At 32.3% G+C, this 15,886-nt stretch overlaps 1 protein-coding gene across 1 annotated transcript in view; it reads right to left on the bottom strand.

Moving 5' to 3' along the window:
- Positions 1-15,886, bottom strand: part of LOC139127661 (ankyrin-1-like) — a gene marked incomplete at its 5' end in the record, with an annotated part of 171,098 nt that overhangs the window by 118,512 nt on the left and 36,700 nt on the right. The window contains 4 exons of the mRNA XM_070693574.1: positions 1,524-1,622; positions 5,133-5,231; positions 6,215-6,316; positions 8,226-8,324. Of these exons, the coding sequence (XP_070549675.1) occupies positions 1,524-1,622; positions 5,133-5,231; positions 6,215-6,316; positions 8,226-8,324 (399 nt within the window). The remainder of the gene's footprint in view (positions 1-1,523; positions 1,623-5,132; positions 5,232-6,214; positions 6,317-8,225; positions 8,325-15,886) is intronic.

Raw genomic sequence — 15,886 nt, forward strand, 5'->3', positions numbered from 1 at the left:
TATTTTACACACAGTGTAATATTGGTTAGCTAAAACATTGTCATTAGTTCACTGGCCCTATTTTCCTTTGAATGTTTACATGTGAAATACTAGAAAGTCACAATTTGCACATTTCAAACTCTATGGCATATTTCTGGACAACCTCATTTCGTTGTAAAATGTACAAAAAATAAGAGACTGAAAAATTGAAAGGGTTCTTTTTTAAGATAAGCACTTTTGTAATCTACACAAAAAACAATCATGTTGTTGGGATGCAGCCATATTTGTTGTGTAGTTATTGTTGGATCATTGAGTTTGCAAGATCTCACAACAATGCTAGCATTTATATATGTTGTCGAATTGTTCTTCGTTTTTGGTAAAAACGTTCTATCCATAGAATCAATTGCAAGTCTGAGAATACTTTGAAACGTTTAGTTCCCTAGAGTAATAATATAATAATTAATATATAGGCTAGCATTATTTTGATAATATTGTTGTCATTTTGTCAAAAATATAGTTTCATGTACTGCACTACTACTGTCTGTCATCATTTTTGTGGAAAATCTGTTCAGATGTCAGTAGCCAAAAAACTGAAATTGCCGTTTTCATTCCCATAATGATGCTACTTGTAGATACCATTCTGAAATATGGCACATTGTGCATTACTTTATATTATCTTTTATAGCACTATATTTTAACAGAGAGTACAAGTACTGATATTATAATTTTAGAAGCTCTCAATATGCTGTGTTGGTGTCAATATTATGCTTAGTCTATTAGTGAACAATGGTAAAGATCATTTTGAAAGTTAATCACAGATTAAGATAAGATTTATCATTTTATCATAATAAATGCACAGAAGCAAACTGTACTAGATTTTCCCTTCTTAAGATCAACTGTAAGTTAAAATTTCAAAGCATATGGCTCTTGACAGAAAATTAAAAAACAAATTACGTACTGATGAACATATTAGATCACAAAACAAACTGACATACAGTTGTATGCCTTGGCAAAAGGGTAAAATGAGAATTAAGACCAAGAACATAAGACACTGCTATCTTGTGATAGAGATCTAAAGTGATATTGCTTTGATACATCAACTTGTGAGTCCATGCATATATTTAACACTATGATGCAGATTAACATCAAAGCATATTCAAAATGCTTAACCAGTGATATTTTAAGATATTTTCCATTCAGACTAAAGAACTGCCTATCTTAAAATACAGTGGTTTCTTTCCACAGACAATAGAAATGAAAATTGTGTGGTTATCTCTACTGCGCATCCATTGATTGTGAGAGACAATACTTTATCAAAAAAAAATAACAGAAAAATGACAAAGTTAGTGATAGTTCATGTGTTCCTTCAACTTTAATTATTTGGATATTGTAAATCATACTCTTTTTGAGACCTTGGGTAAGGTTACCTCAATTGGTTGCAGCATATTTGAAAAATACATCCTAAAGGTTGGCATGTATACTAATCGGCAAACAGTGGAAGTGCCACACTATCTCTTTCTGCTTGAGGAGATAGTTACACTTACCTTTGTGAGAGCTTCTATGTTTGCCTTAGCACCAATGAGAATCTCTGCAACATCTTTATGGCCAAATTGGGCAGCATGGTGCAGTGGAGTAAAACCATCCTGAAGAGTGAAATATGAAAACAATGAAGTACAGGTATTTGTATCAATAGTTATGGTAATAAATTCAACAATATAGATCACTGGTATTATTGGTAGACCTGATGGACAAAAATTATCACAAATGAAATTATGTAGCATGATTATATAGGAACTAGTCTTTTTTGAACTCTTTATAAAATGTAATGTTACTTGAGTGGGCACAATCCCCCTGTGCAATGAATGATATACTGTTGCATTGTGATTATTTCCTATTCAAGAACATTTTTATCTATTTAAAAAAATAATTGTAAAACTAAACAAAGATAAAAAGCAACTCATTGCCCTTTGACCAGAAAAAAATAGCCTACAAACATTTTCTTGAGGAGTCAAGAGAGATAGCAAAAAACCATTATGACGGATCAAGATGTCAAACAAGTGTATTTTGTTGTATTTTGTTTGTCTTCACAGGTGTTTTGTCATAATGATATGGTACACAAAAAAGAGTCAAGGATACTTTATATTCCTTATATGGGTATTACTTAAGTTTGGATTGCTATGCACTTTGCTAGTATCAAACATTTGCTTTTGAACAAATGATTATCAGATTGAACTATTTCATAGTTGTTTTATCATAGTGGTGGGTGGGAAGATGACAGTAGGTTTACTGTTCTACACAGAATGTTCATAATGTCTCGTATATGCATGTTCGTATGGCATATGAGAATGACAATGTTAATATTATACTCTAATAAGGGAAAAGTCAAATTCACAGCACACTTTCAAATCAAACAGTCAGCTACATTTACTGTGAATGTTTTTAAAATTATGAGACTGAGCAACTCTCTCAATGACCGATGTTTTGAAAGCTATTTGTGTCTCCATGCACACACAGGGAAGACAATGATTTTTTCTGAATTTTAATATATATAATAGAAACAGCAAATTTTACATTTTTTTTTTATTTGACTTAATTTTATTAATATGATTATCAGTTAGTGTACTGTAGACCTTGAGGTCTGTGCCTGCCTTACTAATGATACAAGTGGCTATATATAGCAGTTACCAGGTTTGTTTACAAAATGCTGACTGAAGGACGTTCCAAATTGTTGACCTTGCAACATACTTTTAATGTGGGAAATTCATTGTTTTACCAGTAAAAATTTGCATTCTTTAGTTTTCTTCCTCAATCAGACCAATCAGAGCAACTCTTCCTGTAGTCAGTCAAAATGTGTGAGCAAACCTTTTGCTTACATGTCAGCTTTAGTTCACATCTTTGATTCAATATTGGTGCTGGTTATTAAAAACATTTTTTCATCAGGTTCATACAATCAATTTCATATACGTGAAATAACTGGAATTTATGCAGCTAAACTTGATCGATTCTTTTTATTTTAAACTTCCCATACTATGCATTGCATATTCAACAAATTAAGTTTAAGTGGTAAAGAATGCCCTCTGATTTTACTCGTGTCATAAGATTTAATATGCACACGCATGGAACATTTAATTCTAATAACTGACCATTTACAGTATTCCCAGACAAATTTATGACATAACAACTGAGCAATCATATTCCAAAGTCGTGTAGAAAGATCATTTTCCGGTTATTTGCTTTTTCACTACCTCTCATTTAAAACATTTTAATATTTACTTTGTAAATTATTTTAAAATCCCATTATTTGTGCCTCTGTGAAAATAATATAAGGGAAACAAATGTATTTATAAAAATGCCACTGTTTGTATATTATTGTTGTTTATTTTACAAATATCCATATTTTGAATTTCAGTTGCATCACTTGCAATAACATAATTTTTTTCTCGCAAAACAAAACATCATAAATGATTCTGGATTATGTGTTTGAATGGTATAACTATTACTGTGTCACAGACTGCCTGGTATGGCACAGCATAGTCTGCTACGTTGCACTGATCTACACCAATAATGAGATGTAATTTTTCCCTAATCTGGTATTTTTGTCTTTATTCTTTTCTTAATATTTCTTTACGCCTGAAATTCATTTTTTGCTCGCAAACAAAAAATCCTAAGTGAACCTGCGTTGAAACAGATGAACTACTTTTAGAATAATATCATTACCATGTTAGCTAATTGCCAATAATCTCTTTTCTTTGTTCACTTGAGAGGAACAACATTCCAACTTACGTAAGAGACAAATACTGAATGATCACTAGGTCTACATGACCAAAATTGATGAAAGTTTCTATGCACATTGATGATACTATGATATATTATTATTGAAAGTCATTAAGCATTTTTACTTCAGCCAATTCATTATTTATATATTTAATGAACTTTAATTAACTAATTAGGGATATTTACCTGAATTGCCTCGACCAATATTGTCGAAAATTGCTATTAAAATTGTAGATACTATTATACAACATCCAATTATAGAATGTTTGTAATTGAATGTGTCACAAGTAACAAAGTCGATGCTTGATGAATACTATTGAACACGTAACTATTGAACATGTCTCCCAATAAATGTGTTTTACTATATTCACTTTTTGTCACTGTTAGCATTTGAAGCGAATGCTAATGTACTCATTTAGTGGACTAGTATCTTGATTTGCACAAGTTTTGATTGACAGTGATATCAAATCATTATCAGCATCCCATGGATTGACTTCCTTATGGGCCACACACAAGTACTAACTAAAATTGCCCAAAAAAACTTATGAGTTTTGATGTACGGTTTTGATTTGAATATATTTTATCTTTCACCTTTCAATCTCCCTTCTAAATATTGTTTGTTGTCAAAGAATTTTGATATCAAATCATGACTTCCAATTTATTAATATTTTTACACCTTGCTGTTTAAGTAATATTTTTTTCTTTTCCGATGCAATTTGTTGGAATACATTTTATACGCAGGATGGAAACTTTTGCCCTCAAATATTTTTTAAGCTTGTTAACTATGGGATCTGTCTGAAATCTTGTCATCTTTTACATCTAAAATGTCAAATTTCTTAACAACAAACACTGCAAACAAAAGGCTCTTAAGTAGGTATACTAAGTTTTGCTATTTTGTTCTGATTGTACTTGGTGTTGTGTTTAACTCATTGTCTCTTAAATGTGTTTTCTGATCACTATAATTGGTAATTAACTTTTCATCTCTGATCAACACTATGCCTGATATACACCAATATTTCGACAAATGAATAACAATTTATCAATTCATTTGAAAGACAAAAGGATGCACTGATAAGAATTTGATTGGTTTGCTGTGATTATATCATAGATGACATCACTGTGCTGCAACACTTTGTTATTGATTTCTCCATAATTCTGATGCTGTTCACATTACTAAACTGCAATGATGCTGCAAGGATTGATACTTACTGCCTATACTCAACTTGTATGACTGGGCTACGCGAGTTAACACTTAACTGATATGATTTATCTTACCTGAGATTATTGCATTTGAATTTGACACAATATAAAAAACGATCAGTATAAATGTTGATGAGTAACAAAGTCAATGTTCGAAGAATATCCTATCAAACACTTACTGATGTAACAGTTTCAATGTCAGCACCGATACCAAGTAAATATTTCACCACTTCACTTTGACCACTTTCAGCAGCACTTATCAGGAGTGTTTTATTTACCTACAATTTAAAACAGATAGATGTGTTCAATGCATGAGGTATACTTGTATGTCATACATAATCGACAGTATAAAAGACTTCACAAACTTGATCTAGGGGAGGAAATATATTGAATAATTACAATTAGTCAAATTAATGGTCTTAATACAGTGTGGTGCACTCCTGCATAGTCAATTATACATTCTTATCATTTCAGTGATATAAATATGATTTTGATCCAACTTTAATCAAGAATAGAAGATGATTTAAGCAAAAAACATGTCCTCGTCTTAATGTACCACAGACATATTTAGTTCACGAGAGATCTTGGGTTTGTTTTCACGACAGCTGAACTTTAAAAGGCTTTCATTTGCTTGAAGAAAAATATGCCCCTTGGTAGTTTTGTCATGATTTACTGCGGTAATCATGATTGGATTATTGCACTCTCTTCAAGGTCATTTTGTCAAGCTTGGACTTTTTTTTCAAAACCTTGAATGCAGTATATATCCCTAACTTCTCGATATTGACTATCAGTCAACTTATATTCCTGATATTGAAGCAGTGACTATAGAGATCATATGTACATTAGTCTTGGTGTTTATCAGGTCTTCCCTGTTAGAGTTGAAAACTAACATTGAAATTTGAAAAAAGTTTCGACTACATAATCCCCTGCTGATTGCTGTAAATTACTGCGGGTATTACTACTGTGTATATCAAGCTAAGTGACTTAGCTTAATATAGACAGTGGGTAATTCAAACTTTCTAAAACTGGGAGGTAAGCTATTTGATAAGCTTGGTCCTATTCTCATGTACATATGACAGAAAAGGAGAAAAAAAATTCTAAAGAAAGAAAGAAGTTCAATTTAATTGCCAATATCATAAACACTGCCATGTAAAATTAAAGATGCCCAAACCTCAAAGTTTGTCATTTATGGGAATAAAATTCCCGATGCATTTTTTATTCTTCAGAAATTAATTACGTTTGTTATTGAAATTATACTTACATGTCCTTTGATTTCTTTGTCCACGCCAATAATTTCTATGAAATACTTCACAATATCAACGTGTCCTTTCCATGAAGCAAGATGCACTGGCATGTTATCATCCTGCACGTAAAATGAGAAATCGATATTGAAGTGTTATTACTTTGAAGTAACTGTTAAAGGAATTATTTAGTTGCTTTGAATCTCTAACACATTAAAGTATATGTACTTCCAATTTTTAATAATGTACAGCATTTGTAATAAGAGATTACATTGCAACAAATGAACATAATGCCATGAAAATTATTGAAGATACAATTTGGAAACTTGATCAACAGACACAGGAAACAAAATTTAATCCTAGCACTTGGTATGTATTGCTTATTTACATGTTATTTCAGAGTCAAAATAACTGTAATTTTACTAAAGCTACGAACTTTGAAACTGCAGTTATGATCCATAATTCTGCTCTGACACCTAATTTATATCAATGTCTTACACTGTATTTGTTACAAAAATGGGATAGCTGATCCTCATTGATCATTTCTGGTTTGTTTTTCAAATTATGAATGACTCTTACAATGACCACATTTAAGTCACAATTTGCACATTTCAAACTCTATGGCATATTTCTCGACAACCTCATTTAGTTGTAAAATGTACAAAAAATAAGAGTCAGAAAAATTGAAGAGTTCTTTTTAAAGATAATCATTTTTGTAAACTACACAAAAGGCAATCATGTTACAAGGATGCAGCAATATTTATTGTATGGTTATTGTTGAATCATTGAGTTTGCAAGATTTCACAACAATGCTAGCATTTATATATGTTGTCGAATTGTTCTTCGTTTTTGGTATAAAACGTTCTTTCCATAGAACCAATTGCCAGTCTGAGAATACTTTGAAAGTTTTAGTTCCCTAGAGATACTGTTCAAAATAATAATATAATACTTAATATGTAGGCTAGAATTATTTTGATAATATTGTTGTCATTTTGTCAAAAATATAGTTTCATGTACTGCACTACTACTGTCTGGCATCATTTTTGTGGAAAATCTTTTCAGATGTCACTAGCCAAAAAATTGAAATTTTGCGCTTAGATTCCCATAATGGTGTTACTTGTAGATACCATTCTGAAATATGGCACATTTTGCAATACTTTTAAATTAGATTTTATTTAAAGCAATATTTCTTACTTTATTGAGGGTACAAGTACTGATATTATAAGAAGCTTTCAATATGCTGTGTTGGTGTCAATAATATGCTAAGTTTATTAGTGAACAATGGAAAAGATAATTTTAAAAGTTCATCACAGATTAAGATATAGATCTAAAAGAAAACATGAATCTATTATTTTATCATAATAAATGCACAGCAGCAAACTGTACTAGATTTTCCTTCTTAAGATCAACTGCAAGTTAGAATTTCAAAGCATATGGCTCTGGACAGAAAATTAAAAGACAAATTACGTACTGATGACCATATTAGATCACAAAACAAACTGACATACAGTTGTATGCCTTGACAAAGGGGTAAAATGAGAATCAACACCAGGAACATTAAGGCACTGCTATCTTGTGATAATTAAGATCTAAAGTGATACTGCTTTGATACAACCAACAACTTGTGAGTCAAAGCATTTATTTAACACTACGATGCAGATTAACATCAAAGCATGTTCAAAATGCTTAACCAGTGATATTTCAAGATATTTTCCATACCGACTAAATAAGTGCTTATCTTAAAATACAGTGGTTTCTTTCCACAGACAATAGAAATGAAAATTGTGTGGTTATCTCTAATGTGCATCCATTGTCTGTGAAACTGACAAAATTTGAGATAGTTAATGTATTGCTTCAACTTTAATTATTTTGATATTGTATACCATACTCTATTTGAGACCCTGGGTAAGGTTATCGCAATTGGTTGCAGCATTTTGAAAAATACATCCCAAAAGGTTGGCATGTATACAAATCGGCAAACAGTGGAAGTGCCACACTTATACCTTTGCTTGAAGAGATAGTTACACTTACCTTTGTGAGAGCTTCTATGTTTGCCTTAGCACCAATGAGAATCTCTGCAACATCTTTGTGGCCAAATTGGGCAGCATAGTGCAGTGGAGTAAAACCATCCTGAAGAGTGAAATATGAAAACAATGAAGTACAGGTATTTTTATCAATAGTTATGGTAATAAATTCAGAGGCCATCAACAATATAGATCACTGGTATTATTGGTACAAAAATTCTCAGAAATGAAATTATGTAGCATGATTATATAGGAACTAATCTTTCTTGAACTCTTTATATGGTACTTGAGTAGGCACAATCCCCTTGTGCAATGAATGATATACTGTTCCATTGTGATTATTTTCTATTCAAGAACATTTCTATCTATTGAAAAAAAATAATTGTAAAACTAAACAAAAATACAAAGCAACTCATTGCCCTTTGACCAGAAAAAAAGCCTACAAACATTTTCTTGATGAGTCAAGAGAGACAGCAAAAGAACATTATGACAGATGAAGATGTCAATCAAGTGTATTTTGTTGAGGTAGCGTCTTCACAGGTGTTTTGTCATAATGATATAGTACACAAAAAAGAGTCCAGGATACTTTATCTTCCTTATATGGGTATTACTTTAGTTTGGATTGCTATGCACTTTGCTAGTATCAAACATTTACTTTTGAACAAAACATTATCAGATTACACCATTTCACTGTTGTTTTATCATAGTGGTAAGTGGGAAGATGACAGTATGTTTACTGTTCTACACAGAATGTTCATAATCTCTCGTCATTTGAATGATAGAAGTTCAGCAAATGGTCATTGTAATCTTTCCATCAACATTATTCATTAACAATATTAGACGGGACTTTGCTTTCTGAATAATATTTTCAGAAGCAAACAAAAGTACTTCAAATGGGTTTTATTAACACTTTGAGAGCTGTACTTTTTTCCCTCCAAAATTTTAGTGCAACACTTTACCACTTTTTGTGACTTTTTCTGTATTTTTTTGATAATATTAGACCAAACGGACCTCATTTTTCATTGGCTACAGTTTTGAATCAAAATTTTGTAGAATCTGAACAAAAAATCATTCGTTATATTTTATTAAGGTGACAGAACGTGACTTTGGCGCTCAAAGGGGTATATTATCAAAAAAGCATTTATTAGGCAATGTTAAATTTTTGAAAATATTATTTGGCATTTTGTTGAATAGGAAATGACTCCTCACAGTTCAGCCAGCTTTCTATTTTGATATTTAAAAATAGTGACATAAATGTGTTTTAATTGTCTCCCCTTTTAAGTATGACAAAAGGCACTCATCAGTCTGTCTGTCTGTTTGTATGGAAATGACAACTATAAAAATTAGGAGAAAATAAGCAGTTGTTTTTGAGAGTATTTTGGGCTTTGATATACAATTCCAAAAATTTAAAGCACTCTTAAAAGCATTGCCTTCTCTAAATTTGAGTGTTTTAAAACAATGAGTTTAGATGTACATGATACAGTTCACGCTGCAATTTTTGTTAATCCCTCAACATTCATTCACAAATCTATATGTAAGTTTACAAGGGTATTGTCCAACTCCTCTTACCTACATTTGCCAAGCTTAAACATATTTGTTTATAACCAAATGTCCCCTTAGGCAATTGTTCAATATCTGATGTGAACAAAGTTAGTTGACAAATCATTCAATCTCCTAATCAATGAACCCACTGTTTATTGCATTTTAGAACGCCAATGTTAATATTATTTTTTCTAATAAGGGAAAAGTCAAATTGTTTCAGCAAAATTTCAAATCAAACAAAGTCAGCCATTTTTACTGTGAATATACTTAAATTATAAGACTAAGCAACTGTCTCAATGACCAACGTTTTGAAAGCAATCTTGCCACACACAGGGAAGACGGTGATTTTCTGAATTTAAATAAGGGGTAGAAACAGCAGATTTTATATTTTTTGTTTATTTGACAGAATTTTGTTAACATTTAAATAACTAACAGTCTATGTACTGTAGACTTTGAGGTCAGTGCCTGCCTTACTAATGATACAAGTGGCTATAGCAGTCAGCAGGTTTGTTTACAAAATGCAGACTGTAGGATGTTCAAAATTGTTGACCTTGCAACATACTTTTAATGTGGGAAACTCATTGTTTTACAATGACAAATTTGCATTCTTTAGTTTTCTTCCTAAATCAGACCAATCAGAGCAACTCTGCTGTAGTCAGTCAAAATGAGTGAACAAATACTTTGCTTACATGTCATCTATAGTTCACATATTTAATTCAACATTGGTGCTGGTTATTAAAACCATTAAATAATTATGTGAATATTGTTGTCATTTACATGTAGGCTCATACAAGCAATTTCATTTCCTAAAATAACTGGAATTTATACATGTAGACTTAGCCTATTCTTCTTATATTTGAAATTCCCATGCTGTGCATTGCTTATGCAGCAAACTTAGTTTAAGTGGTATAGAATGCCATCTGATTTTGCTTAAATTATAAGATTTAAGCTTGTCACTTTATACTTTGCACACAAATGAAGCATTTAATGCATATAATTGATCATTTTCAGTATTCCCTGACAAATTTATGCCATAATAAAAGAACAACCATATCTTGCAGAAATAAGATTCCAAAGCCATGTAGAGAGATTATTTTCCAGTTACTTTAAGTGATATTTGATATGATATATTGTCTAAGACAAACAAACAAAGCAACAAACAATCAAAATACAATGGGTATGGAATAAAGTTAAACTGTTTTTTCACTACCTCTCATTTAAGCCATTAATATTAACTTGGTAAATTTTCTTAAATTCTCATTATTTGTGCCTCTGGAAAAATGATTTAAGGGACACAATTGTATTATAAAAATGCCACTGTTTGTTTATTATTTATTGTTTACGTTTTACAAATTTGCACATTTTGAACTTCAGTTGCATCACTTGCAGTAACATAATTTTTTTTCTCGCACTACAAAAAATCCTAAATGATTCTGGATTCTAGGTTTTAACTGTATAACTATTACTGTGTCACAGACTGCCTGGTATGGCACAGCATAGTCTGCTACCATGTTGCATTGATCTACACCAATAATAAGCTGTAATTTTTCCCTAATCTGGTATTTTTGTCTTCATTCTTTTCTCAATATTTCTTCACATCCTAAAATTCATTTTTGTCTCACAAACAAAAAGTCCTAAATGAACGTGCGTTGAAACCTTTGAACTACTTTTGGAATAATATCATTACCCTGTCAGCTAATTGCCTATCCTTTCTTTTCTTTAGTCAGCATTCCCATTTACGTAAGAGATAAATACTGAATGATCACTTGGTCTACACATTAATACCTTCCACAAAGTTTTAGATGAATTATTTTTACTGGTTAAACACTAATTCAACTGACTTTGAGCTCATGTTTACGAAACGATTTTCGTAATTCCTTCTGACTATACAGACGTTTATACATTTGTGTGTTTTCAAGGCTTGGATGATTATTCCAACAGTTTAGGTCTCAGTATACATCATAGATGCAGCATCGTGAGCCCTGTTGTTATAGAGGAAACTATACAGTATGTGTATATGTTCTACAGCATGCAAATACTAGCTCATGCGTAAATTGGTAATTCAGGGAGTTGAGTCGATGTATGCAAATATGAACCTCATTTGGCAACAAAACTAAAACTTAAGGAATCTGCAAATTCCCCAAGTGGATGTAATTCGTCACACATCAATAATTTGAACTAAATTTTTACAAAATTTTACATCAGGACACAAATTTCAATCACGGGAGAAATACTGGCTTCCATGTTCTTTATTAAAATTGAGAGGCACATCGAATATCAACGCAATAATGTTCCAACACACCAACAGCAAGCCAAAATTTATGTCATAGACACAGGCTGTAGTGAAATGGAATGACCGACTTATGCATGTGATAATACTTAACCCCTTGACTACCTATGGCGCCGGATATATCCGGCGCCATATTGAATTACCATATACCTTGAGTGCCGGATATATCCGGCACAGTTAAATAGGCGTATTAGCTTCGTTTTTGTCACTAAAAATCCCGTAATTTCGGCGTCGGCACGCAGCGCGACTAAGATTGATGTATTCCGATCTGGCCTGAATGTGATTGCGCCCCCGTACGTCCGAGTATGGCCAAAATCCGGAAGCAAATGTCGTGACCTATGACCTCGACCCTGAAAGGTCAGGCTGATCACAGAAGCGTCGCGCTGATTGTTTACAGTTTTCAGAAGTACGGACGATCGCGAAGATGTTTATGGTTTTTTTTTTTAATGAAATGAAATGTTTATTTATTGAAAACAAATGATTTATATGTAAATATGTTCTATTAACAGCAATATTCGTGAATGAAACTAGAGAAAATACAATTTTTTACCATAAGCCAGTGAAATTTTATAGCAGCCATATTATCAATATGATTGGTCACATGACTGGTCATGTGTTTGGTCATGTGATATGTTGTTCCCTAAAATGTATTTTTAAATATTGTGAATTATTTTTTAATAAATCATATCCATTTTAGATGCATGTTTCTGCAAGGAAGACATAAAGCAGGTGTTTACAAATATAAAATGTGTTGATTTTCAAATACAGAATCATATCAGATGCTGATGTTTGTGGTTCATTTACTCTGCCTTTTGTGAGAAAAATCTTAAATAGGTACATCTATAAATAAAGTAAAGGGTAGTTATTATTACATATATGTAAAGACAACGTCACGGAAATTGCAACTGTATTCAAATTTGGGTCATTTTATGGATTCAAAACACGTCCTGATGCTTCAAATATTCATATTCTTTGCCAACTCTGGTCACATGATGTCATGTGATCAGTCACGTGACCTGGAAATACAAAACTTATGTATGAAAAAGTGGGAAATTTCATGCTGATTCAGAAAATATATGGTTTATTGGTACTTACTTAATTTTTACTCTAAGCAGTGTTCATGCAATGACCACACCCAAGATTTTATCAATATTTACATAAGGGGCCTGGTATATAGGAATACATTGGCCTTGGTAGTCAAGGGGTTAATAAATGCATGGTTGGATTTAGGCACTATTGGACTATATAACTCATGATTTACCTGCAATTTAGAAGCATTTATACTCTCCAATATGAGACTCTATATGTAATCCACTGCATTCTTTGTTAACAGAAAAGATTGCATGAAATTGGAGCCTTCTAAAAACTAAAAAATATTTGCATTGAATCAATTGAAAACATGCAACTTTTTTATGTAATTCACAAGTATTCAACATCATTTAATGCATTTATTAAATTTTAAAATATAATATCATGAAGAAACCTAACATAAATAAAAATAAAAATTCATTCTAACCGCGGGAGGGCGCATTCTGCGCCAACGGCCAGACTGCGGGAGGCACGTAAACGCGCCAAGAACGTACGCGTTTATATGCGTTCGATATACGTTGGCTTTGTCTGATCTAAATCATGTTTGTTGACTATTTCCTCAAGCCTAGCTAAGCGTACGAGGTAGAGGTCAAACCTAAATGAGCATGCGCGCCAAATTTGTAAACAAATGCCGCCATACTCGCTCATTTCTCCGCCGTAATTTGTAAGGATCGTGTGATCAGTTGTTGTTTTTCTGTCAGGAGATATTTAAAAATGGCGACGCGGGCACAGTTTAACACCGACTAAGCCCTTTAGCATGTTTTTCTAGACAGTGATAGTGGAATTGTCAGTGATCGTGAAACTGAACTCGACGGAGATAGCGGAAGTCAAATCTCAAATTACAACTTTATTACCGAACTTGAATATGTTCCCAAACCAGTTGAGCAAAGACAGACATTGCAAGCAAGACAGGAAGGTAGGCCAGCTGAGCATGCTGAGAGAAAAGTGCGACAAAAGGTCTGTGAACGACGTCACAAACGTTGATGGTGTATCCTGTGGATGTTGTACGACACCAATCTATCAATGACAATTACACATTGGACTATCTACCAGTATATAAGCTTATATATAATATAGCTCTCTTTTGAATGTCAGATGTGTACCTGTTGTTCGAAGATGAACTTGTAATAAATATGCATATTAACCTCATTTATGTGGGAAATCTTATAGAGTATGTGTTCCCCCTACTGAATTTGAGTTAATAAAATGTAAGTAGTAATTTTTAAAGAGTTGCACTGAAAAAAATACATTTATATATAGAAATAACAAAAAATGCAACATTTTTTGATTTTTTTGTGTAAAGTCCAATATGGCCGCCGTGATCACGTGACCTTCCTGGTGTGTCACATGACATTTTGTTCATTTTTATGATGCTCTATCATATTGCAATACTCACTGAAAAAATTGTCCCGAATACTATTATAATTACAAAGATACAGCTTATGCATGTAAATCAATATTTATAAGGCCGTATTTCCATAGAAAACTACGCACAGGAATGCACATATAAAAATTAATTACGCAGTGAAAGTGTTAATAACATGTTCAAGCTGTAAAGGGAACACACAAGTATTTTCTGTTATGTCTTTGTATAATTTGACACCTGTTTGTTCCAAAGCAGAGATAAAATAGAGCCCCTTGGATGGTCATCTAATGACTTGCTTAATATTGAAAGGCCTGGTGTAAAGAGCCAGTAATGACTTAATTTTCTTAAGTAAAAGCAAACTGTGAAATCAACCATACAATCACAATGTGCCAATATTCTCACTAATAAACTCTAAATACCTGATACTGTTTATTGAGACACTAAAAATTACATTCAAGACCCAGCCTCAACTCACAACTCAAAATTTGACATCAAAGTCAAACACAATGTTAGGATATCAATACCTTTTCAGTAGTCTTGAAAAACTTACACAGAAGTTTATGTTCAATAAAATAATCAGCAATTTCAAAGAAAGTAGTCTCTGACAGGTTTCGGTTGTGTTAAACTCTAGTTTAAGTAATCAACTTCCACTTTGTATCAAGATAATCAAAGTCAGTTCATCAGATAATCAAGGCGACTTGGAGGAATTTGCGCAACATGCAATTAATATGCTGACATCATGGTATCGTTGAGCAAAGTTATTGAGTTAACCCTTTGAGCGCTGCAATTTTTCACACCAAACTTACTGTGTGCAACATTTTATCAATTTTGTGAATTTTTCTGTAATTTTTGTTGACAATTTTGGATCCAATGAACATAACATTTTATTGGCTTCAGATTTTTATCAAAATTTTAGCAAAATTTGGAAAAAAGTTGACTGGTGTATATTTTGATACAGGCAAGAAAAACTGACTTTGGCGCTCAAAGGGTTAACCAGAGATACATGTTGAAATTTACTGTTTCTCCAAACTCGATTGACAAAAGGACGTATTTGGTTTTTATGGTTTCACCAGATTTTGAAGATTGCCACAAAATAATGCCATCATGTCAGTTCATGAGTCTAAAGTCTGAAATGTTGACTTTAAATCTCTTGATGTCCCAAGCATTCTGTTTATTAAGTTATTATGTTAGTTTTAAGTAGACAACAGCATCCATCTTAAGACAGCTTCTCATCAAGCAATACACTTATAATGGTTTAGCTGCTAATAACTGCAAAATGGTTTAGAAATATTGATATGATCCTCATCTGGGAAAATTCAATAGGGCAGGTATGTGATGATACTAACCAGTTTACGTAAATTTTATGTGGCCATGAGATGGT

Source organism: Ptychodera flava, unplaced genomic scaffold (genome assembly GCF_041260155.1).
Source record: "Ptychodera flava strain L36383 unplaced genomic scaffold, AS_Pfla_20210202 Scaffold_34__1_contigs__length_2629520_pilon, whole genome shotgun sequence".
Classification (NCBI taxonomy): Eukaryota; Metazoa; Hemichordata; class Enteropneusta; family Ptychoderidae; genus Ptychodera; species Ptychodera flava.